The sequence below is a fragment of the Delphinus delphis genome, chromosome 10 (genome assembly GCF_949987515.2).
Source record: "Delphinus delphis chromosome 10, mDelDel1.2, whole genome shotgun sequence".
Lineage (NCBI taxonomy): Eukaryota > Metazoa > Chordata > Mammalia > Artiodactyla > Delphinidae > Delphinus > Delphinus delphis.
In genome coordinates, this window is record NC_082692.2 from 20,752,755 (window position 1) to 20,778,475 (window position 25,721).

Here is a 25,721-nt window from a genome sequence, read left to right on the forward strand (position 1 = left end):
GAATTAAAGAACAAACAAACAGAGATGAACAACACAATAACTGAAATGAAAAATATACTAGAAGGAATCAATAGCAGAATAACTGAGGCAGAAGAATGGATAAGTGACCTGGAAGACAGAATGAATGGTTGAATTCACTGCTGCAGAACAGAATAAAGAAGAAAGAATGAAAAGAAATGAAGAAAGCCTAAGAGACCTCTGGGACAACATTAAACACAACAACATTCACATTATAGGGGTCCCAGAAGGAGAAGAGAGAGAGAAAGGACCCGAGAAAATATTTGAAGAGATTATGGTTGAAAACGTCCCTAACATGGGAAAGGAAATAGCCACCCAATTCCAGGAAGTGCAGAGAGTCCCATACAGGATAAACCCAAGGAGAAACATGCCAAGACACAGAGTAATCAAATTGGCAAAAATTAAATACAAAGAAAAATTATTGAAAGCAGCAAGGGAAAAATGACAAATAACAGACATGGGAACTCCCATAAGGTTAACAGCTGATTTCTCAGCAGAAACTTTACAAGCCAGAAGAGAGTGGCATGATATACTTAAAGTGATGAAAAGGAAGAACCTACAACCAAGATTGCTCTACCCAGCAAGGATCTCATTCAGATTCAATGGAGAAATCAAAAGCTTTACAGACAAGCAAAAGCTAAGAGAATTTAGCACCACCAAACCAGCTCTACAACAAGTGCTAAAGGAACTTCTCTAAGTGGGAAACACAAGATAAGAAAAGGACCTATGAAAACAAACCCAAAACAATTAAGAAAATGGTCATAGGAAAATACATATCAATAATTACCTTAAATGTGAATGGATTAAATGCTCCACCCAAAAGACACAGGCTCGCTGAATGGATACAAAAACAAGACCCATATATAAATGTCTACAAGAGACCCATTCAGACCTAGGGACACATTCAGACTGAAAGTGAGGGGATGGAAAAAGATATTCCATGCAAATGGAAATCACAAGAAAGCTGGAGTAGCAATACTCATATCAGATAAAATTGACTTTAAAATAAAGAATGTTACAAGAGATGAGCAAGGACACTACATAATGATCAAGGAATCAATCCAAGAAGAAAATATAACAATTATAAATATATATACACCCAACATAGGAGCACCTCAATAAATAAGGCAACTGCTAACAGCTCTAAAAGAGGAAATTGACAGTAACACAATAATAGTGGGGGACTTTAACACCTCACTTACACCGATGGACAGATCATCCAGACAGAAAAATAATAAGGAAACACAAGCTTTAAATGACACAATAGACCAAATAGATTTAGTTGATATTTATAGGACACTTCATCCAAAAACTGCAGATTACACTTTCTTCTCAAGTGTGCACGGAACCTTCTCCAGGACAGATCACATCTTGGGTCACAAATCAAGTCTCAGTAAATTTAAGAAAATTGAAATCATATCAAGCATCTTTTCTGACCACAATGCTATGAGATTAGAAATCAATTACAGGGAAAAAAAATGTAAAAAGCACAACCACATGGAGGCTAAACAATACGTTACTAAATAACCAAGAGATCACTGAAGAAATCAAAGAGGAAATCAAAAAATACCTAGAGACAAATAACAATGAAAACATGATGATCCAAAACCTATGGGATGCAGCAAAAGCAGTTCTAAGAGGGAAGTTTACAGCTATACAAGCCTACCTCAACAAATGAGAAAAATCTCAAATAAACAGTCTAACCTTACACCTAAAGGAACTAGAAAAAGAAGAACAAACAAAACTCAAAGTTAGCAGAAGGAAAGAAATCATAAAGATCAGAGCAGAAATAAATGAAATAGAAAAGAAGAAAACAATAGCAAAGATCAATAAAACTAAAAGCTGGTTCTTTGAGAAGATAAACAAAAATGATAAACCTTTAGCCAGACTCAAGAAAAAGAGGGAGAGGACTCAAATCAATAAAATTAGAAATGAAAAAGGAGAAGTTACAACAGACACCACAGAAATACAAAGCATCAAAAGAGACTACTACAAGCAACTCTATGCCAATAAAATGGACAACCTGGAAAAAATGGACAAATTCTTAGAAAGGTATAACCTCCCAAGACTGAACCAGGAAGAAATAGAAAATATGAGCAGATCAATCACAAGTAATGAAACTGAAACTGTCATTAAAAATCTTCTGACACACAAAAGTCCAGGACCAGATGGCTTCACAGGTGAATTCTATCAAACATTTAGAGAAGAGCTGACATGCATCCTTCTCAAACTCTTCCAAAAAATTTCGGAGGAAGGAACACTCCCAAACTCCTTCTATGAGGCCACCATCACCCTGATACCAAAACCAGACAAAGATGTCACAAAAAAAGAAAATTACAGACCAATATCACTGATGAATATAGATGCAAAAATCCTCAACAAAATACTACCAAACAGAATCCAACAACACATTAAAAGGATCATACACCATGATCAAGTGGGATTTATCCCAGGGATACAAGGATTCTTCAGTATATGCAAATCAATCAATGTGATACCCCATATTAACAAACTGGAGAAGAAAAACCATATGATCTTCTCAATAGATGCAGAAAAAGCTTTTGACAAAATTCAACACCCATTTATGATAAAAACTCTACAGAAAGTGGGCATAGAGGGAGTCTACCTCAACATAATAAAGGCCATGTATGACAAACCCACAGCAAACATCATTCTCAATGGTGAAAAACTGAAAGCATTTCCTCTAAGATCAGGAACAAGACAAGGTGTCCATTCTCGCCACTATTATTCAACATAGTTTTGGAAGTCCTAGCCACGACAATCAGAGAAGAAAAATAAATAAAAGGAATACAATTTGGAAAAGAAGAAGTAAAACTGACACTGTTTGCAGATGCCATGATACTATACATAGAGAATCCTAAAGATGCCACCAGAAAACTACTAGAGTTAATCAATGAATTTGGTAAAGTTGCAGGATACAAAATTAATGCACTGAAATCTCTTGCATTCCTATACACTAATGATGAAAAATCTGAAAGAGAAATTATGAAACACTCCCATTTACCATTGCAACGAAAAGAATAAAATACCTAGGAATAAACCTACCTAGGGAGACAAAAGACCTGTATGCAGAAAACTATAAGACACTGATGAAAGAAATTAAAGATGATACCAACAAATGGAGAGATATTCCATGTTCTTGGATTGGAAGAATCAATACTGTGAAAATGACTATACTACCCAAAGCAATCTACAGATTCAATGCAATCCCTATCAAATTACCAATGGCATTTTTTACAGAACTGGAACAAAAAAATCTTAAAATTTGTATGGAGACACAAAAGACCCCAAACAGCCAAAGCAGTCTTGAGGGAAAAAAATGGAACAGGAGGAATCAGATTCCCTGACTTCAGACTATACTACAAAGCTACAGTAATCAAGACAATATGGTACTGGCACAAAAACAGAAATATAGATCAATGGAACAGGATAGAAAGCCTAGAGATAAACCCACGCACCTATGGTCAACTAATCTATGACAAAGAAGGCAAGGATATACAATGGAGAAAAGATAGTCTCTTCAATAAGTGGTGCTGGGAAAACTGGACAGCTACATGTAAAAGAATGAAATTAGAACACTCCCTAACACCATACACAAAAATAAACTCAAAATGGGTTAGAGACCTAAATATAAGACCAGACACTATAAAACTCTTAGAGGAAAACATAGGAAGAACACTCTTTGACATAAATCACAGCAAGATCTTTTTTGATCCACCTCCTAGAGTAATGGAAATAAAAACAAAAATAAACAAGTGGGACCTAATGAAACTTAAAATCTTTGGCAACGCCAAGGAAACTACAAACAAGATGAAACGACAACCCTCAGAAAGGGAAAAAATATTTGCAAACGAATCAATGGACAAAGGATTAATCTCCAAAATATATAAACAGCTCACTCAGCTCAATATTAAAAAAAACAAACAACCCAATCAGAAAATGGGCAGAAGGCCTAAATAGACATTTCTTCAAAGAGGACATACAGATGGCCAAGAAGCACATGAAAAGCTGCTCAACATCACTAATTACTAGAGAAATGTAAATCAAAACTACAATGAGGTATCACATCACACCAGTTAGAATGGGCATCATCAGAAAATCTACAAACAACAAATACTGGAGAGGGTGTGGAGAAAAGGGAACCCTCTTGCACTGTTGGTGGGAATGTAAATTGATACAGCCAATATGGAGAACAGTATGGAGGTTCCTTAAAAAAACTAAACATAGAACTACCATACGACCCAGCAATCCCAGTACTGGGCATATACCCTGAGAAAACCATAATTCAAAAAGACACATGCACTCCAATGTTCACTGCTGCGCCGTTTACAGTAGCCAGGTCATGGAAGCAACCTAAATTCCCATAGACAGAAGAATGGATAAAGAAGATGTGGTACATACATACAATGGAATATTACTCAGCCAATAAAGGAATGAAATTGAGTCATTTGTTAGAGACGTGGATGAATCTAGAGACTGTCATACAGAGTGAAGTAAGTCAGAAAGAGAAAAACAAATATTGTATATTAATGCATATATGTGGAACCTAGAAAAATGGTACAGATGAACTGGTTTGCAGGGCAGAAATAGAGACACAGATGTAGAGAACAAACATATGGACACCAAGGGGGGAAAGCAGTGGGGGTGGGGTGTGGTGGTCTAATGAATTGGGAGATTGGGATTGACATGTATACACTGATGTGTATAAAATGGATGACTAACAAGAACTTGCTGTATAAAAAAATAAATAAAATAAAATTCAAAAGAAAAGAAAATGAGAGTTAAAAATTATCTTCAAAGGCATATTGTGAATATTAGCTCAGAAGAGTAAAGAACTCAAAATAATGTGGGCTCTTGAAACTCTACTTTCCAGACTGATTTATCTCCTTACCACTGATAGTCTTAATTCTCATTTGCATATCTTTGCTAAAATGGTGTTTATACAGTTTACTTGGTTTTTTTTTTTCTATTTTTGCAAATTCTTAAAGTTCTAAAGTTTTCCCTACAATGCTTTTCTGACTACCCTCACAGTGCTCACAATGGTCTTTCCTGCTTCTGAGTCTTAGTGGCTTTACAGCACAGATGTATCTGTCTTATTTGTTATGTAACTGTCTTACATCGTTGAATATTTTTACAGCACTTTTCTCCCTGTCCCCCAAACCATCCTATGCATAGAAGGAAAGGTGTAATAGGGTGAAGCAGATTACAAAGTTGTGATCTATATGCATTTCCTTACCTGATCCCGCAATGCTGGTGAGCTTGCTTCGTTCAAGTGGGGGAGCCCATTTTGCCCAAATTGTAAACTGACCTGTCCATGCCATTCCCTGAAATGAAAATCATTAAGACTCTTGATCTCTAGTAGAATTCAGGAATCCATATCCCACACAGAATGAGAAAGTAACCGGCTACCTGGGCCATGCCCTGGACTGTCCGAATCACAATAACCAGAATCACTCCAAAGTCAGCAGCCAGTGGTGTAAAGAGGGTGAGAAGGGAGGAGATCAGCAAACCAGCACCAAGCATCTGCTTTGCTCCAAATATCCCTGCTAAATAGCCACTTGGGATCAGAGTCAGTATTATCCCATAGCTGATGGAGCTAAAGATGATACCCTGAGTCTCTGGGCTCCATTCATATACAGAGGCCTGGGGGGAAAAAAAGGAAAATTCTTTGCTAAGAATTTCTTTTATAAAAATTCTAATTTATAGCCAGAGCTGCTTGGGGTTTTGACCCTCCTATAAAATATCAATTTTGGCTTTCCTCCATTTTTTACCAAACAAATATTCCACCTTTTCCAAACAACCAATTATATCTCTAATTTGCTCCTCTCAGAGAGAGATAAAAATAGAGAAATGAAGAAGAAAAGGAAAAAAAATAGAGAAGTGAAGAAGAAAAGAGACAAAGAAATGATTACATAGGTAGTTGATAGGAAGATATAAATGAAATATAGTGAAAGAGCTTCTTTTAACTATTTTGGTTCTAGTAAATAATTCAGGTGACATGCTGACTCTCATTTTAAAAAATAAGGAAAACACATCTTTACTGAATGCTTATCAAAATTAGTCCCTAAAATCAAGTTTAGGAATCATGGTCTGCCCTGGCAGAGGTGACTTCCTAAAACACATATTACACATTAATAAGATCACATTTTCTTCTGATGTAACCCAATAAATAATTTTGGTAGACCACTAGATACATGGCATCATGGTATACATTGAAGTAAAGAGCCAAAAAATGTAAAATATGAACTATTTTGTCCACTTAAAATAACTATAAATAATACAAGATATATGACTCATGTCAGAATTCAAGTTTGAGGATGAACGGCAGTAAAATAGGGACTTTAAAAAGAGGGAAGAACAATTTGGGAAGGTCCCAGGAAGGAAGAAGTACTTGAACCATTCTTTGAAGAATGCCTATGATTTGTGTAAAGAGAAATAGGAAAACTCATTCTTATTGAAGAAAAACAGCAAAAGTGGACTTGCAGTATTTGGAGTGATACCCAGTGAAACTAACCGGGACTCTCACTTGCTCAGAGCAAAGACTCTCCCTGGGTCATTGATAGCAGACATGAGTGTGCTGAGAAGTGGGCCTAGGTTCTGGAGAGTACAGCATCTCAACAGAGGAGTTTGCGACTTGAAGGTATTCTGGATTCTTGAGCACAGGTGTGTGAATGTGTAGAATGAATGATGGAAGAAAGACTGGAGACAGAGAGGTCATTGTAAATAAGCTGGCTCTGAGGTAACAAAATCATAAAATATGAGGATGACTTTAGAAATTTAAGATAAATGTTAGTTTAAAGAAAAAATTTAAATGGGTTATAACCATGAGTCTTATACAAATAAAAAATGAACATGTAATAAAGATTTTATTTAACTCATTGATTAATGGGGGAATTGGTAAGATGTTACAACTGGCCCAAAGGAGAATTCAAAGACCCACACATTTGTAAGTGGGAAGTAATGCTGAAATAGATTTTAAATATATAGCAAAACTGGCTTATTTAACTGAGAGGCAAGTGGAGGAGAGTAGCAATTGATTTTTCTCAGAACAAAATTCATTTCCAGAGCTATGGCCAAGAATCATTTGTATTACCATTTATTATATAGAACTTACTGAGTTGTAAAATGGCTCAAAGACTATGAAAAGTACAGAGACCTGCTTAAAATCAGGCAGAAGGATGTGCTTAGATACATCCTAGTGCCTAGTTTTTCATTGAAGATACCCAGTAATCTATTCCTTTCTAGAAGTGTTCACAATTTTTTCCTAGAGTCCCTACCCCCAACCTTGTAATCATAATAATCTCAGTGAGACTATTTTAATCACAGAGGTAAGCAATATCTCAAAGAAAAATACTTCCAGTCCTTTTTAGTTTGCCACTGAAAATTCATGCTTCTATATGCCACAGAATCAAGATACAATTCTTCCTTTCAAACTGGGTTTTCCCTCTCAACAAAGAGCCTTGTTCTCCATTATACTTACTCCCGAAGTGAACTCCTTGGTGGATCTGTTGGAGCGATTGAGGGTGAATGCAAGAGGTCTTTCTGTGGAGGCATTGAATAAACCAGGCTGCTGAGTGCTGTTCACCATGGCAATGATTGCAATGCTCAGACTCACACGCTGGGTTATCACGGTAAAGTTTGAGAAGTGCATGATGAGAGCCAGTCCATAGCGTAATGAACAGAATTCAGGAACTAGAGAATAACACAGATGTCTGCAGTGAGTATCCTGACTGAGATCACCTTCTTTCCATTTCTGCCACTGCTAAGTCTGAGAAAACTACAGATGATTTCATGCAGTCCCACTATCTTTTTTCACCGAAATAATCGTAACCACAACCCTTCTTTGTCATATTCTTTAGTTGGCTTCAAGACAATAAATCGGGGATCTAACCATAAAGTAAAACAAATACGGCCTTTTTTCAGAGGTGTGGGAAGCAGATGAAAATATAAGAAAAATTAAATGAAGGCATTTATGTCACATTGTTCCAAAATAAAGTGCATGAGGAAGATGGGGAAGAGCCAGTCACAGAACCTGAGTCTCCTAATTTCAAGTCTGTGGTCCCATCTGTTTTGCATATTCATCTACCATAAAGCTTGGAAGTTTATACTTAGAGAGCTGCCTTTGAATTAAGCTAACGTCCAAAGGTTCTCTTTTAATTATTTATTTATTTATTTTTAGTTATTTTATTTTTTTTAATTCATGCTCATGCCTAATTCGAAATTTTCTGCTATTTCTTTTTTTTTCTTTTTTTTTGTTGAAGATATTGGGGGTAGGAGTTTTTTCATTAATTAATTTATTTTTGCTGTATTGGGTCTTCTTTTCTGTGTGAGGGCTTTCTCTAGTTGCTGCAAGCGGGGGCCACTCTTCATCGCGGTGCGCGGGCCTCTCACTATCACGGCCTCTCTTGTTGTGGAGCACAGGCTCCAGACACGCAGGCTCAGTAGTTGTGGCTCACGGGCCTAGTTGCTCCGCGGCATGTGGGATCCTCCCAGACCAGGGCTCGAACCCGTGTCCCCTGCATTAGCAGGCAGATTCTCAACCACTGTGCCACCGGGGAAGCCCCAAGGGCTCTCTTTTAAAATACCTGATATATAGTGTATAAATGAGCACAACCACTAACTCCTTAGTGTAATGTTCACTTGGAAGTATTTTTGTTGTATGTCACTAGGCTCTGCCTTCACATATATTCAGCTTAAAAAAAAACTAATATGGGGAACCATTTTTACTGTTTGTAGGTGATACGGTACTGGAGGAACTGTCATTCTGTTACAAGAGCAACACATTCTTTTAGGTCCCTGTGAAGTGGAACAATGGGCCTATTTTGAAAGGGTTCCCATGTGAATGATGGATTAAATTTTTTTGCACATTTGGAGAAATGGGACTAAAGAGAAACAAAGAGAGAACCTGTGAAGAAACAGATAAACCTATAAAAATATATATATAATGGGAGAAATAATTTTTAATGGCCAAATAGGCTCAGAGATGAGATTTGGTTGCCTGCAAAAGAATTATTTCCCTATTACTGGAGGTTTCCAAAGCTCATGGGAAATAACCAGCTACATAGCAAAGATATTGTAGCAGGAACTCATATATGGGTTAGGGGTTTGTTTAAAATGACTTTTTCTGGACTCATTCCGTTCCTTATGTCCTGGGATTCAGTGATCATTTGACGTAATTTCTCATAGATACCTCATTGGGGCTCCCTAAGGAAAAAGTAGCAGGTAACAGAATGAGGGGCTGGATCTGGTCCAATGTTAAACTGGGAGAATCTCCACAACAGGGATGCTTGATAAAAAACAAAGGAGAAGGAATGGAGAACGAGGATGTGGAAATAAAACTTCCACTCTTCCATAAGGTAGCCTGCAAATACAAGATGTGACTTGGGACTTCCCTGGTGGTCCAGTGGTTAAGACTCCATGCTCCCGATGCAGGGGGGCCCAGGTTCGATCCCTGGCCAGGGAACTAGAGTCCGCATGCCGCAACTAAAGGTCTTGAGTGCCGCAACTAAGACCCGGTGCAGCCAAATAAATAAATTTTAAAGAAAAAGAGAGAGAGAGAGAGAGAGAGAGAGAGAGATGTGGCTTTACCTTTCCTGGTGGAAGGCTTCTCATCCATTTGGCTCCTCTGGGAAATGGTACCACACTTTGTGGGGGAGATTCCCTCTGCCCTGAATCTCTTTTACCACGACGGCTTTTATCTATGGGGAAGAAGAACAATCCAAAACAAGACACACAGATAATTTTCTCGTGTTAATGTTGCATTCTCTCATCATCAATGAAAGTTTTGACCCAACACAGGTATATGATTTACATTTTGCAGTACGCTTCCTTATTGCTATGCTTACGGAGGACTCTATTTTTATAAGAAATCTGACTAAGTCCCAGCTAAGTGACGTAGAGCTAGTCATTTAAATTCTCTAATTGGCCATTTCCTTGTCTGTTCAATAAAAATAAATCTCCTTTCTGAGTGGTGCTGCAAGAACTGAATGAGAAAATTGCAAACCACAGAGAACCATGCAAAGGTAAGGCATATTATGGCTTGAAGCAAGGTCAGAAGACAGGAAAATTAAGCACAAGAGCTGGGGAGGAAAGTTCCAGAGCAGGCCTTTCTTTCATTTTGACCATGTTTCTGTACATCTTTCTGTACAACCAGAACAACGACCCATGGTTCCTTCTTTGAACATGAAGAATGACATTGCATAACACATATATATATAATACTAATAGTATTTAATGGTTTAAAATGTTTATTCTTGTCTTTGCTAACACAATTTTGACACTTTACTGGGCTGAAAAGTTCTTCAAATCACCTGAATGAGGGCTTTCTACTATAATTATGAATAAATCCAGCTACTTGACAGGTAAAGAGAATTCATGACCTCGAAATGGACATGTCTAATTTGATACCTGTACCCCAATATTTGGGGATTCATACATTTATTTCTTTTAGGTACAATCCTCATGCTAAGAATATCGTAAGTTTTGCAGTCATTCCTAAACTGAAGCGTCCATGACCTCACAAACACGTCTCATGCTTATACTGCATCATCCAAAGCTTTGCATTCTTTCTGCGCATACATTTAACAAGACTTACCTGCACACTTAAGAATGGAGGATGGAGGATCATAATGAAAGAGACAGGTGAAGAATTTTGTTCAAAAATATTCTTTGCAGTATTATTACAACATAATATTGGAGACAAATTAACCTAACCATAAGGGTTTGGTGAGTCAATTTTAATAGATTCTTATAGTGGACTTTATTAAAATAACGTTTTCAAAGATATGGAATAATATTAAGGAAATGCCTGTACTCTAGTATACAAAACAAGCACTATGCCTGTGTGGATACACGCACATCCAAGAAGAGAGAAGTGGATTCACACAAGTGCCAGCAATGGCTATTTCTGGGTTGCAGAACACACTGTGGTCACGTAATTCTGTATGATCTTCCATATTTATCAAGTGATTTTTTTAAACAATTAGTAGTTATTTTATACTCAGTGTCTTTGAAGGAACAATAATTAGGCTTCATAAAGCCAGTCAGGGTAGTTTTCTTTTTGCCAAATGGCTCTAGAATTCTGAGAACAAGGTCACCCCATCTGAGTTTTGAAATTTTCTTTTTTTGTTACAATGTACCCAAATAGATGCCCAGTTGCCAACAAGAGAATGTCAGCACCAGGAAACATGTTGGCTTTTGCTGTGCTTTTTTTTAAACATCTTTACTAGAGTATAATTGCTTTACAATGGTGTGTTAGTTTCTGCTTTATAATAAAGTGAATCAGCTATACATATACATATATCCCCATATCACCTCCCTCTTGCATTTCCCACCCTCCCCCCCTCCCTGTCCCACCCTTCTAGGGGGTCACAAAGCACTGAGCTGATCTACCTGTGCTATGTGGCTGCTTCCCACTAGCTATCTATTTTATATTTGGTAGTGTACATATGTCAATGCTACTCTCTCACTTCGTCCCATCTTACACTTCCTCCTCCCCGTGTCCTCAAGTCCATTCTCTACGTCTGCCTCTTTATTCCTGTCCTGCCCCTACATTCTTCAGAACCATTTTTTCTTTTTTAGATTCCTTATATATGTGTTAGCACATGGTATTTGTTTTTCTTTATCTGACTTATTTCACTCTGTATGACAGACTCTAGGTCCACCCACCTCACTACAAATAACTCAATTTCGTTTCTTTTCATGGCTGAGTAATATTCCATTGTATATATGTACCACATCTTCTTTATCCATTCATCTGTCGATGGACACTTAGGTTGCTTCCATGTCCTGGCTATTGTAAACAGAGCTGCAATGAACATTGTCGTACATGACTCTTTTTGAATTATGGTTTTCTCAGGGTTTATGCCCAGTAGTGGGATTGCTGGGTCGTATGGTAGTTCTATTTTTAGTTTTTCAAGGAACGTCCATACTGTTCTCCATAGTGGCTGTATCAATTTACATTCCCACCAACAGTGCAAGAGGGTTCCCTTTTCTCCACACCCTCTCCAGCATTTATTGTTTGTCGATTTTTTGATGATAGCCATTCTGACTGGTGTGAGGTGATACCTCATTGTAGTTTTTATTTTATTTATTTATTTTTTACATCTTTATTGGAGTATAATTGCTTTACAATGGTGTGTTAGTTTCTGCTTTATCACAAAGTGAATCAGCTATACATATACATATATCCCCATATCTCTTCCCTCTTGCATTTCCCACCCTCCCACCCTCCCTGTCCCACCCTTCTAGGTGGTCACAAAGCACTGAGCTGATCTACCTGTGCTATCCAGGACATGGAAGCAACCTAAATGTCCATCAGCAGATGAATGGATAAAGAAGATGTGGCTCATTGTAGTTTTGATTTGCATTTCTCTAATGATTAGTGAGAAATCATTAATGATGTTGAGCATTCTTTCATGTGCTTGTTGGCAATCTGTATATCTTCTTTGGAGAAATGTCTATTTAGGTCTTTTGCCCATTTTGGGATTGGGTTGTTTGTTTTTTGATATTGAGCTGCATGAGCTGCTTGTAAATTTTGGAGATTAATCCTTTGTCAGTTGCTTCATTTGCAAATATTTTCTCCCATTCTGAGGGTTGTCTTTTCGTCTTTTTTATGGTTTCCTTTGCTGTGCAAAGCTTTTAAGTTCCATTTATTCCCATTTGTTTATTTTTGCTTTTATTTCCATTTCTCTAGGAGGTAGGTCAAAAAGTTTTGCTGTGCTTTGGAAGGCTTTCCAGCCCTGCTAACATCTGGATGATATCAGGAGTTCAGTTCAGGGCTCTACACTCAGATCTTAGCTGACCCGGAGTTTGGACCATTTTCTATTTGATCTCTCTTGTTATGTAAGATCCCAAGACTTGGCAGAAGGCAATTTTTCAACTGTACACTCAGCTACAAGTACTTGTACTCCAATGAAAGGTTTCCCACCAACCTCTCCAACCAATCTGACAAACATTGGGCTCTAGAGCTGAAAGAGACTTGGAGATTCTCTGACCCAGCTGTTCTTTTTTTTTTTTTTTTTTGATGAGGAGATTGATGTGCAGAATGCTTGAAGTTGCTTTGAGTCACAGAGTATACTGAGTCAGCACCAGGTCTCCCGATGCCCAGACTACTGCTTTTTTCTATCTATTAATACTACTTCCTCTTTATGGGCATATTTTAAGCACAAGCTTAAAATACAATTGGGTAGTTTCATTTTAAGGTATTCCAGATAGGAATTTATATGATTTTAAGTTAAGGTTTTTTTTAAAAAATTGAAGTATAGTTGATTTACAATATTATATTAGTTTCAGGTGTACAGCATAGTGATTCAGTATTTTTGCAGATTATACTCCATTCTAAGTTATTACAAGATAAATTGCCATAATTCCCTCTGCTCTACAGTATATCCTTGTTGCTTATCTATGATTTTAAATTAAGTTTTAATCATTTATTCCAGAAGGAAATTTGATGATGAAAATACTTTCAGGTTGAGCTTTGAATATTTAAAAAAAAAAAAAAAGACTACTCTTTCTTGCTTTTTTTTTTTTGGCGGTATGTGGGCCTCTCACTGTTGTGGCCTCTCCTGTTGCGGAGCACAGGTTCCGGACGCGCAGGCCCAGCGGCCATGGCTCACTGGCCCAGCCGCTCTGCGGCATGTGGGATCTTCCCGGACCGGGGCACGAACCCCTGTCCCCTAGCATCGGCAGGCGGACTCTCAACCACTGTGCCACCAGGGAAGCCCTTTCTTGCTTTTTTGACTAGTGGAATTATATCACAAACCCATCCCTTCAGTTCCCATTCCATCTGCTGCCATCCCTACCTTGGCTTTCATCGTTTCAAATGCTACTTTGAAATTTGCCTTAATAGCTAACTTCAGTTGTTAATTGCCCGTTTCCTGTGTATGAGACAAATGCAGAAATCAGGCAGACATCCCAAACCAATCGAAAAGAGGGTCCTTCTGTGACATAGTAATGGCAGCTATTTTTCTAAAATAATCACAGAAGCATATGATAGTATGCGATCTGAGAATTGGCATAATTGATATCACTTAGAGACAGTGGAATGAGTTTTAGCCCAATTACAAACATTGTCAAGGACCTTCCTACTCAGGAGTGACATTTCTAAAAAATAGTGAATCCTAGTGTCAAAGCTGTAAATAGGGGCTTCCCTGGTGGCGCAGTGGTTGAGAGTCCGCCTGCCGATTCAGGGGACACGGGTTCGTGCCCCGGTCCGGGAGGATCCCACATGCCGCGGAGCGGCTGGGCCCGTGAGCCATGGCCGCTGAGCCTGCGCGTCCGGAGCCTGTGCTCCGCAACGGGAGAGGGCACAGCAGTGAGAGGCCCGCGTACCGCAAAAAAAACCCACAAACCTGTAAATACACATGGAAAAAATGAATTAAAATTAAGTAAAATAAAAATTCTATACTTTAAAAATAATTTTATGACATAAAATAGAGTTATATTTGGTATAAAAATAATATAGACAAGATGACATGCATAAGCAAAATAATTTTTATCCTCTTACTATTAGTCTAGAACTCACTATTTTGTTATAATGGTCTTTCTGTTGCTCTTAGATTTCCCTTAATACTGAGCCTGTCTTGCATCACCTCTGTTAGCCGAGTCCCCTAGTTTACTCAAAGTAAATGTTACATGTGGTTGAAAGAGCAGGAACCTGCAGGTCAAAGGGTATCCAAGGACCAATTCTTCTCTGTCATTTACAGTCCAAGTAAAGCAGAGCAGATTTTATAAGATCCCAGAGCTGTCACAGTTTCATAGGAAAAATGGGGATAATATTACTTCACAGGACTATTGGGAATGAAAACAAAGGTATGAGACACGCCTTCTCAATGTAAAATATCATAATTGTAAAATGTTATTGATATTAACAACAGAAATAATAATAAGTAGTCACAAGATTGGCACTTGGGCCCTCTCAGATTAATAAATACAGGTTTACAGCAAATGAAATATCTTTCTATAAAAATGCTTTTGATTGATTGTTAAATTGGTTTTAAATGTTTCCTTTTAGAAGTGGGTTCTTCTGGACTAGAATCCAGAAGATGGATGAGGAAGGGATGCACCTTGCTACCAACACCAGAGAACATGCCAAGAAGCAATTTCTTCCATGCTAGTCAAACTGAGGCCTCTTTTATCACCTGTTTACCTTTCTGAAAGATTGGTAGTTCTGGAATAAAATTGGTTATTCCAGTAGGTCATTTACATCATGCTGTTAGTTCATGTGAACGTAATCATGAAAAAAAGAAAAAGAAAAATGTACTAAGCGGGCTTCCCTGGTGGCGCAGTGGTTGAGAGTCCGCCTGCCGATGCAGGGGACACGGGTTCGTGCCCCGGTCCAGGAAGATCCCACATGCCGCGGAGTGGCTGGGCCCGTGAGCCATGGCCGCTGAGGCTGGGTGTCTGGAGCCTGTGCTCCGCAACGGGAGAGGCCACAACAGTGAGAGGCCCACGTACCGCAAAAAAAAAAAAAAAAAAAAAAAAAAGTACTAAGCACCAATAGTAGGTAATCCTAGAAGGCAGGGTTAGGTCAAAATTAAGGCGCAACTTGGGCCCTGCCCACAGGGGACTCACAGCTCTGCTCACCAAGAAATAACACAGGAGTGTTTGGGCACCTTTCCTCCAAGGAACAACCTCAGGTATACCTTCCAGGCCTGTATGAGTCCATCTCTGCTATGGAATTGGGGTTTTCTCTGGGCAGGATGGGAGAGGGCACCTTCATTGTGTCTTTTCCCCTAGGCCTTCCCATCACAGCACTGATAGGTACTAACCATAATCTCTTGGGGCACCTTTCCTCAGCTGTACAATGAGGGCAACAAACCAAGTGATCTCCACAAGTGTAGAGGTTTTCTTGCCTTCAATCTTATCCACAACTTTGTTCATATTCTCCTATTCCTGAGAGACAATTTCAACTATATACAGAAATCTGAAGAGGCCCATGAATCACAGTCCCCAATCCCAAACTTCGTTAGTTCTGATCCAGTATTTTATTCTGCAGCCAAAGCCTGTTCGATTCATCAAGGTGTCACAGTAAATACTTACGGAATCCTTGGAGAAGTGACAATTGTCCACAGAGTCCATTGACACTGGTGGCCTCTCAAACCTTGCTGTAGGGTCTTGACTGAGTCAATTACATTTTTTAGAAAGTTTCTTCTTCATTTTGAAATCAGAAACCATATTCCCAGGTGGAAATCCTTAGGCTGCTGACAATGTTTTCCTCTGACTTTCCCTTAAACTGTTCCCTCCCTTTAATGGATCTCTGATTGATTAGTAATTATCCTCTGATCCCAAAAGACGAAATGCACTTACCTTCACCATTAAATCAGTATTGTAAGCCCTAGACTATAGGCTACCTTGAAGAAAGAAGGCATTTTCGTCCCTTCTTCTCTTTCAAATAATTCCACAATTTCACAAGGATAAATATTGCATCACACGGCAGGCAGACTGCACTAGGTTTAGCCCTACGTTCTCGGAGCAGAGAGCCTGGGTTTGGCTTTGCCGCTTAATTTTTAACTTCATTTTCAAGTTCTCGCTGATAGAATATCTCAAAAGATGACACCATGTTTTTTCTGCTTTGAAGTCTGCAGACAGCTGAAAAAGTCAACACGACTTTTTCCTGAAGGGGAGGCAGCATGATGTGGAAGAAAGATCAGGGCTCCTGGAACTGGAGGAATGAGGTCAACCCCACCTTCACTTCCTAGTGTTTTCTGTGGCCTTGGACAAGTCATTTAACCTCCTTGAACTGGTTTCTACCTTAGTAAAACAAGGGTTTAATGCTCAACTCATGAGGTTATTGGGCAAATAAAATGAAATACATATACTAACCAGTAATAGGTCCTCAATAAATGAGATGCCCCCATAAAAGGGTTCTGTTAAACCAGCTAGACTTTCCTTAAGCATTTGGTGCCCACAGCTTAATAAATGTGAACTTTGGCTACTCTGACATCTTCCCATGAAGCTACCCTGCATCCTTCCTTCCTGCTTCTTATCTGTGCTCTTTCTCATCCAGTCTCTACTTGACTCTTGGTATTTGGACTTGTGTTTTATTTGAGATTCTTAAATTTTGGACTGTGGTTGCTACTGGGTCTTCCCAGTTTGACTCTCAGCCCTTATAAAATGAGGTGAAGTCCTGCCCTTTCTGCCTTTATTAGCTTTAAACTGCCTTAGTTGAGTTTCCCTGTCCCAGTTAGTCTTGCCCAAGGAGCCTATTGGAACCAGCACCTTAGCTTAACTACTTGTTTCCTCTGTATTAGTGTTCTATTGTGGCTGTAATCAATTACCACAAACTTAGTGACTTAAAGCACCATATATTTATTCTTCCAGTTCTGGAGGTCAGAAGTCCCAAATGGGTTTCCCTGGGCCAAAAATCAAGATGCCGCCAGGGCCACACTCTCCCTGGAGGCTTTAGGGGAGAATCTATTTCATTTTTTCTGGCTTCTAGATGTCACCTGCCTTCCTTGGCTCATGGCCACGTCCTCCATCTTTAAAGGCAGCAGCATAACATCTTCAAATCTTTCTAACTCTGACCCTCCTACCTCCCTCTTTATAAGGACCCTAGTAATTATATTGGGCTCCCTTGGAAAATCCAGGATAATCTTCATGTCTCAAAATCCTTAATCATACACACAAAGTCCCCTTTGCCATACAAGGTAACATGTTCACAGGTTGCGGGGATTAGGATGTGAAAATCTTCAGGTGGCATTCCTCAGCCTACCACAGTCCACTTTTGAAAAGTGGAGGAGTAGCATGGAGAGCTGAAACAACAGTGTCTTCCTTCCTGTAATTGAAAATTCTGGTTATGACTTATTATAAAGTCATTCTGTACTTGGTCAGCCAATAAAAATAGTTAAAAAGAGGGCAAATGAGAACTTCTTTTGCCTAGTTTGCCCCAATGAAGGTGTGACATTTTCTAATTTGTGCAAAGGTACAGCATGACCTGGCAGCAGCCTTGGCAGAAAAAGTAGCTGAGATTGGATCCCCAAAATAGGACTAAATATAATAAGGAAAGAGTGATCAACAGTGTCCAATGCCAGAAGGTTCAAACTATATTTTTCAAGCTACATATTTTGTTTAAGTAGTGTAGTCCTATAGTTGGACTTTGCAAGCTCCCTGAAGGAGTCGTGTACTTTGAGAATTTCTATATCCATAGCTCTTGGCACAGTATTTGGACTATAGAATATATTCAATAAACATTAGTTCATTGAATGGATGAATTCTTGAGTCACTCTTGCCATTAAAAATCAAGATTTCTGTAGCTGGTCCAAACCCCTTAGCCCCCATCATGATTTTCACATAACAAAGTGTCAAATCAACTCAGTGAGCTCCACTCTTAATAAGTATCTATAACTTATTTATAAATATCAAGAGTAATGTAGCAGAAAAGATCAGAATCTTAGAAAGTTAAGTCTCTTTGGCCTGGCATTAGCAGCTGTTTCTAATCAGAGCAGTTGAATCCCACACTCTTTTCTGAGAATTTATTATATTCCAGACAGGATGCTAGCTTCTGAGAATATCAATTTGTTTAAGACCTGACCCATGACTCCACAGAGTTCAGAGTCCACTGAGCGAGACTATACACAAAGACAGACAACTAGGATGAAAAGTAATAAAAACTAACAATATAAGCATACACAAAGCACTAGGAGAGAACAAATAAGGACCCCTGTCAACACAGGGGTGTCAGAGGAAGGCCTTCTGGAGAAGGCAGTCTGGTCAGTCTTCATGGGTGCCCTGGAAGAGCCAGTAATATAGGGAAAGGACTTTCCAGAAAGAACACGGCCATAGAGGCAGGTGTGGGGAATTAGAATTGTTCAACATCCCTGGGGATTAAAGTACAAAGGCATGAAGGAAATTTGGTCAACTGACGGGGAACATGACAAACATTAAAAAAAAAAATCAATTGCTTTTCTCAGTAGTAGAAATAACTAGCCAAGAATGGAAATTGAAAGAAGCTTTTAATGTTCTCTAGTAACAAAAACTCTAAAATTTTTAGGAATTATTTGAACAAGAAAAGTATGACTCAAAGGAAGAAAACAATAAAATTGCATTAAAAGACATAAAACAAGATCTGGCTAAATGGAACTATATACTATATGATTGGGTGGGAGAACTTAATATCATAAAAATATTGATCTTTTCTGAATTAATAGACAGATTCAGTAAAAATCCAACTAGAAGAAGAAAAGGTGGAAGGACACACTGGAAATACCCTAAATGTTCATCAATGGGACTAACAGAATACATTGTGATACAGCCTTATCACAGAAAATTAAGCAACAGTTTAATAGAATGAGTTGCATCTATACCATTTGACTTGGATGCTTTTGTACAGTGTCATGTAATTTTTTTTTTTTTGCGATACGCAGGCCTCTCACTGTTGTGGCCCCTCCCGTTGCGGAGCACAGGCTCCGGATGCGCAGGCTCAGCGGCCATGGCTCCCGGGCCCAGCCGCTCCGCGGCATGTGGGATCCTCCCAGACTGGGGCACGAACCCGTGTCCCCTGCATCGGCAGGTGGACTCTCAACCACTGCGCCACCAGGGAAGCCCAATATCATGTAATTTTAAATGAGTAAAGCAGATGCAGAGTACATTGAAAGAGATCCATTTTTTTCTAAATTTTAAATTTATTTATCCAATTTCGAATTTATTTACCCAAGAAAAGCCTCTATGAGTATTTTTGTATGAGATTCTAGGAGCCAGACTGGCTGTTAACTTTGGTTATCTGATTTGGGTAACTAGTGAGATGCTAAAAGAAACCTATAAAACTAAACAAAATGGTGACTACAGAAAAGGAACAGTTATAGCCTATGCATGTAGAATTGTGTGTGTGTGTGTGTGTAAGTTTACATACGCACACATTTGTCTATGTGTGTACATACATGTACATACATATACATATGTATGGGTTTCTTTGTTTTTCTGTTCTGCGTTCTGAACAAATCTCTCAAAATTTTCTTCCACTGCCCTAAAATAGCACTTCTTAAATTTAATGTGCATATGAATTACATAGGGAACTTATTAAAGTGTTAAATATATGGGTCTGGGAGGGCCTGAGGTTTAGCATTTGTATCAAGCTTCCAGATGGTGCAAGTTCCCATGCTGCTGGCCCATTGTTACTTTGTGTAGAAAGAAATGCTCTTATACTCTCTTCCATTGTATTTAGTCTACAATTCATGCCAGGAATAATATTTAGTCAAAAATTTATTTAGCAATAGAGGTCCTTCTTTCAATGCCCATATTTTTCCTAGGATTTCTAAATTGTAAAAATAGTCAACTTTTCTTGTTTAATTTCTACTTATTTCAGTTTCGTAATTTCCTGGTGATTTTAACTAGAAGTTAATCCTTCATTTATTTCCTTGAGCAGTCTAAACATAGTTACCTTTGTCTGACGAAAATTATTTTCTTTTAAAGTAAATTCATGTTCTGTTTGTTGAGTTTGACTGCTGTCTTTTAGGTCTATATTCATAAATTTTGAAATTTGGGGGTACAAACCAAATTAGTGTCTTTACTTATCTCTCTTTCTCAGTCTCTCTCTTCTCTCCCCTCACTGTCTCTCTCAGCGCTTACCTTACACTGTCTAGAATTTTTTGTGTCACCTTCATCTGCATTTTAAGGTTCATGTTCCAGAACCATTCCAGGGCTTACCCTAGCATTCCAGGTCTCCTGCCCTGTGATAATATTCTGGTCATCCCAAATCTGGTCTCTGATCCTGTGGGCAGCTTGATTGAGGTTCCAGTTGCCAGCCTTAGTCTGTGTTTGCCCCGCTGCCTCCTCAGGACTCTATCTTGCGAAGGCCCATAGCCCTGGATGTCATCAGTCACAGAATGATCTGCCGCCTCTTTCATCATGTGTTAGATTCTAAGATGACCTCAGTCACCCCTGTCTCCTCCATGTTCATGCCTTTGAGTGTGACCTGTGATTTGCTTCCAACCAACAGAATATAACAAAAGTGAAGGAATGTCATTTCCATTATTATATTATATTATATATTATTATATTATATATTATTTTATTATATTATATATTATTTTATTATATTATATATTATTATATTATATATTATTATATTATATATTATTATATTATATTATCCTCCATCTTGCTAACAGGTTTGCTCTCTTACGCTTTTGTTGGCTTGGAGGAAACAAGTGGTTGGATTAGGGAACACCCACCCAGGCAGAAACTAGGAGCCTGTAGGAGCTGAGGCAGCCTCCACCAGGAAATTTAAACCTTCAGTCCTGCAGCTGCAAGGAACTGGATTTTGCCAACAACTCGAGGGAGCTTGGAAGTGGATATTTCCCCCATCATGATGAGACTTCAGTCTCTTCCAACACCTGGATTGCAGCCGGGTGAGACCCTGAAGCAGAGAACCCAGCTAAGCCATGTCTGAACGGACCTACAGACACTGGGTAAAAATAAATACGCAGTTTTTCAAGCCACTAAGTTTCTAGTAATTCATTTTGCAGCAATAGATAACTAATACCCATGAGCAGTAGAGTCTATCAGCACTAGATGTCAAACAGTGAGCCTGTCTCTGGTCCCATGTCCTTACAGAGACCACTCTTTATCTCTATCCTCTTAATTCTGAGAGGTCAAATTCCCAGACACCACTACCAGCTCTCAGTCCTCGGGTTCGGTAGGCCTGTGGCCTCAGCCCTGTGCAAAGATTTCTCCTTACTTTCTAGCTTACAGAGATGTTTATACTGTTTCTAAGTTTTGTTATTTCCCTCCTCTATTTATATTTTACCTATTAAATAGATAAAATATAATGAAATGAAATAAAGGAGAATGAATTTTATATTCATCTTAACCATCTTTACTCCAGTAAAGATATTTAAAAAAAGACACTTAAAAACTAAAAAAAAACACAAAAAAACCCATATATTTTTACACACTGGTCTGATTATTTTCTTCAGATAATGTCCTGGAAGTAAAATAAGTGGCTCAGTTGTAACACTTACTACCAGACTGCCTTCCAGGGTGGTCATTACTTCACATTTACAACAGGCAATTCTCCAACAAGGCCCATGTCCTTGTACTTTATGCAATCCTAGTCTCCAGTTCTTCTGCTTTTATTTCTCTAATCTATGCAACACCCCAAGTCCTCATTAACCCTGCGTTGATGCTGTTGGGAGTATCAACTCTATCTCCTCCAGAACAGAGGCAGAGGTTCCTCTTAGAAAAATGTCAATCCGTCATAACCTCAAGTCTCCCCAATGTCATTTTCCACCTAATTTCTTTGTATGACTTGGGTCTCAGGATAGGCAGTTACCCCTGAAGTTTGATACCTGGATTTGTCTGAATTCTTAACCGAAACTTTAGACCACATCCAACGGAACACACTGCCTCTCAAGCCTTCAGCCGAGCTTATAGTTTTAACTACGTAATTACCACCTGAGCATCTTCCAACGCAAAAGCTGCGAAAGGACTCGGTCTCCAAAATTCACTTAACTTGCTGCACTGTACCAAATGTTAGTCTGAATGAGATAGAAAATATTTTTCAGGATTTAAAGGCCCAAGATCTTCCAACAATCAACTTACCACTTCCCAAGTTTCATGGGGGAGATTGGCAGTGGAGACATTCCAGGGTCAGTGGCTCTAATCTAGGAGGGAGCTTCAGAATCACCGGGGGAATTTTAGGAAAACACAGGTGCGGGGCTTCTCAGGAGTGAAGCTTAAGCATGTGGATGGCAGCAAAACTTCCCCTTTAAAAAAACAGCTGCTGCATCTCTAGACAAATGAAGACTGCTTTTTAAATTCTTATTATAAAGCTTGGCCTTAACCTAGTGGTTCTCAACCTTGGATAAACATTCAAACTGCCTGGGGAGATTTACAGAGCACTAGTGCCTGAGCCAAACCCCAGAGATCCTGTTGTAATTATTCTCAAGTGTGTCCTGGGTGATGAGAATTTGAAAAGCTCCTCAGGTGATTCTAATGTTCAGGCAGACTGAACATGATTGAAATGATTCAAACCCTTCACGTGGAGATTTTATTCTGGACAGCTGAGCTAGACCATGGCTCAGTCACCGGAAATAAAAGAGAGGCCACAGACTCATTTCCCAAAGAAAGCCGTTGCCCTCTTCTAGATGTATAAAGAAGCCCTGGACACACTGTATCTAAAGCAGACCCAGGACAGATACTCCAGAAAATGCTGGATGAAGCAATAGGAGTCTTGGCTTTAGACTGTACCCTCTCCCACTCTAATACTAATTCCCAGTGAAGTGTTACCAAACTGACCACTGTGTCAACTGGCAAAGCAGGAGTGTGTGTGGGTGTGCGTGCATGACTTTCTACCCCAAACATACAGAAAAATATGATTCAACTTTCAGCATAGATCAAATTTTGTGTTCTAGTATTGTTTTATTTCAAATTATATCTTGGAGAGAATGCATGATTTTGAACTGGATAAATGCTCCCCACTGCTGAACCCCAAGTGCCTGACCCTGGGTTGACCCAGATCTCTCTCTCTGAAGGCTGAATGGAGCCATCATAACTCTAATGGGCAAAAGGCTGGCCTGGAAGTTCTCTCAGCTGCAGAAAGAGAAAAAGAACAAAACAAGCAAGCAAGCAGGCAAACAAGCCACCACAACACAAAACCGTGGAGGGGAGAGAGAGGAAGACGGGACTAAGGAGTGATAGTGTGATTTGATATTCAGAGGGGCGTGTGTGTGTGTGTGTGTGTGTGTGTGTGTGTGTGTGTGTGTGTTTGAGAGAGATAGAGACAGACATAGACAGAGACAAAAAGAGAGATAGAGCCCCAGCCCCAGTAGGGAGGAACAAAACGGCTTATCTCTTTCCTAGGATTCCTCCATCTTGCAGCCTAAAGACACAGGGCCCCTACTTGGCTTGCACTCTTAGTGATATGGGTCAAGGGTCAATGGGACTTGTGGTTTTTAAAAACTTTTTATTTTGAAATAATTTAAGACTTACAGAAAAGTTACAAGAAGAATACAAAGAACCCTCATATATAACCTTTACCTAGATTCACCTATTGTTAATATTACTCTTCTCTCCACCTATCCATCTATTTATAGATCTGTATCTCTCTCTATACATATAATTGCTGAAGCATCTGAGAATAAGTTGTAGGTCTCAACCTCTTTTAGCTTTAATACTTTATCCCTAAATTTGAACTTTGCCAGCTGTCCCAATGTGTCTCTTATAACATTTCCCTCCCTCAATTCAGGATCACACATTGCATTTAGTTGTCATGTTTCTTTAGTCTCTTTTAATCTGGAAAAGTTCCTCAGCTTCTTTACCTTTCATGACAATGAGTTTTTAAAGATTATAGGTGAGGTGTTTTATAGATTGATTTTTTTAAACTTCCCAGCAATGTGCCCTTGAAGACCAAAGATGTATTGGCAGCAGAGTTTGAAACAAGTGGAAGGTACATAGGAACCACAGAAAAGGGTCTGATCCAAGGGCTGAAAGCCTTGTCATCCCACTACTGCTTTATCAGGTATAGGTCTAGGGACCTGGCAGCACCTTCACTGTCCTGAAGGGTGTTAGAATGTAGAGGAGTCTTCCTAGAGGTGGGAGACTTATGGGAAGGGAGGCTGAGATTGAGTTTGGCTGTGGCTAAGTGTCAGGGAAGGGTTTTTGTTCATCTCTGGATGGAATCAGGTTCTGTCTGCAGGTCAGGGGTCCTTGAGATCTAGACTTGGGCTGTCTGGGCCCCTTTGAGGGGAGGGGATTAGGTGAGAAAGAGGAAGGGCCTAGCTTGGAATGAGCAAACAAACAGGTTCATTGTCCACCTTACCCCAGCACTCTGGACCAACAGTGGTTATGAATTTTCCCAGACATGTAATCACTCCATAAAGAAAATGTGCATGGGGAAGGGGAGGAAGGAGATGTGAGCTCTGCTGGATGCCTGACTATTTCATTCCCAGATTTATTTGTTTTTGTTTTTTGTTTTTTTTGGCTGCACTGGGTCTTAGTTGTGGCATGTGGGATCTGTCCTTGCAGCGTGCAGTCTTCTCTCTGGTTGTGGCGTGTGGGTTTTTCTTTCTCTAGTTGTGGCGCGTGGGCTCTGTAGTTTGCAGCACACGGACTCTCTCACTGAGGCGCCTGCGGGCTCAGTAGTTGTGGCATGTGGGCTTAGTGGCCCCGCGGCATGTGGGATCTTAGTTCCCCGAACAGGGATCAAACCCGCGTCCCCCCTGCATTGGAAGGTGGATTCTTTACCATTGGATCACCAGGGAAGTCCCCCCAGATTTGTTTGAAATCAATCCACCTCATGTAGTCCAGGCTCTCAGTCCTGAACTTCCAAATAATATGGAATATTTTTAATGACCCTTGACATTTTTACAAGAGTCTTTCTGTAATTCCTGGACTCCCTTCTTCTCCTGGTGAACTTTTACTTCGTCTCCAGAACATAGCTCAGAGGTTATCACCTCTGCAGAAGTATCCAAGTTCTGCCAAGAGTTACTTGCTTCTTTGTTTTTCTTCCTCAGCCTCAACACTTTTTCTTACCTTGTATAACATTTAGAATATAATTAATTTTTAAAAGATATTTTAACTTTCTGGAAACTTTTAAAGGAAATACATTTTTTTTTTTAGTTGATATATCCATAGGGTCCAGCCTAGTGTCTGCCACAAAAAAGCTGTTCAATAAATACTCATTGTGTGAATAAATGAATACATTTTAAATGACTGGATTTAATTGCCATTGTTAGTATGAATCA

At 39.2% G+C, this 25,721-nt stretch overlaps 1 protein-coding gene and 1 non-coding gene across 6 annotated transcripts in view; one reads left to right on the plus strand and one right to left on the minus strand.

Annotated features, from left to right (window-relative positions):
* The window catches only part of LOC132432692 (sodium-dependent phosphate transport protein 3), a 65,580-nt gene that overhangs the window by 7,930 nt on the left and 31,929 nt on the right, over positions 1 to 25,721 (minus strand). For 2 of the 5 annotated variants that reach the window (XM_060023423.2, XM_060023422.2), the window contains 4 exons: positions 9,628 to 9,737; positions 7,520 to 7,731; positions 5,449 to 5,682; positions 5,276 to 5,363 (listed from right to left, as the gene is read on the minus strand). In XM_060023423.2, the coding sequence (XP_059879406.1) occupies positions 5,276 to 5,363; positions 5,449 to 5,682; positions 7,520 to 7,731; positions 9,628 to 9,655 (562 nt within the window). In that variant the 5' untranslated portion in view covers positions 9,656 to 9,737. Of the gene's footprint in view, positions 1 to 5,275; positions 5,364 to 5,448; positions 5,683 to 7,519; positions 7,732 to 9,627; positions 9,738 to 16,080; positions 16,579 to 25,721 lie in introns of those variants that run through there. The other 3 variants (XM_060023420.2, XM_060023421.2, XM_060023424.2) reach the window with 3 other exon arrangements.
* On the plus strand, positions 9,429 to 9,502 carry TRNAR-CCG (transfer RNA arginine (anticodon CCG)). Its single transcript has one exon. It is a non-coding gene; the product is annotated as a tRNA-Arg (tRNA).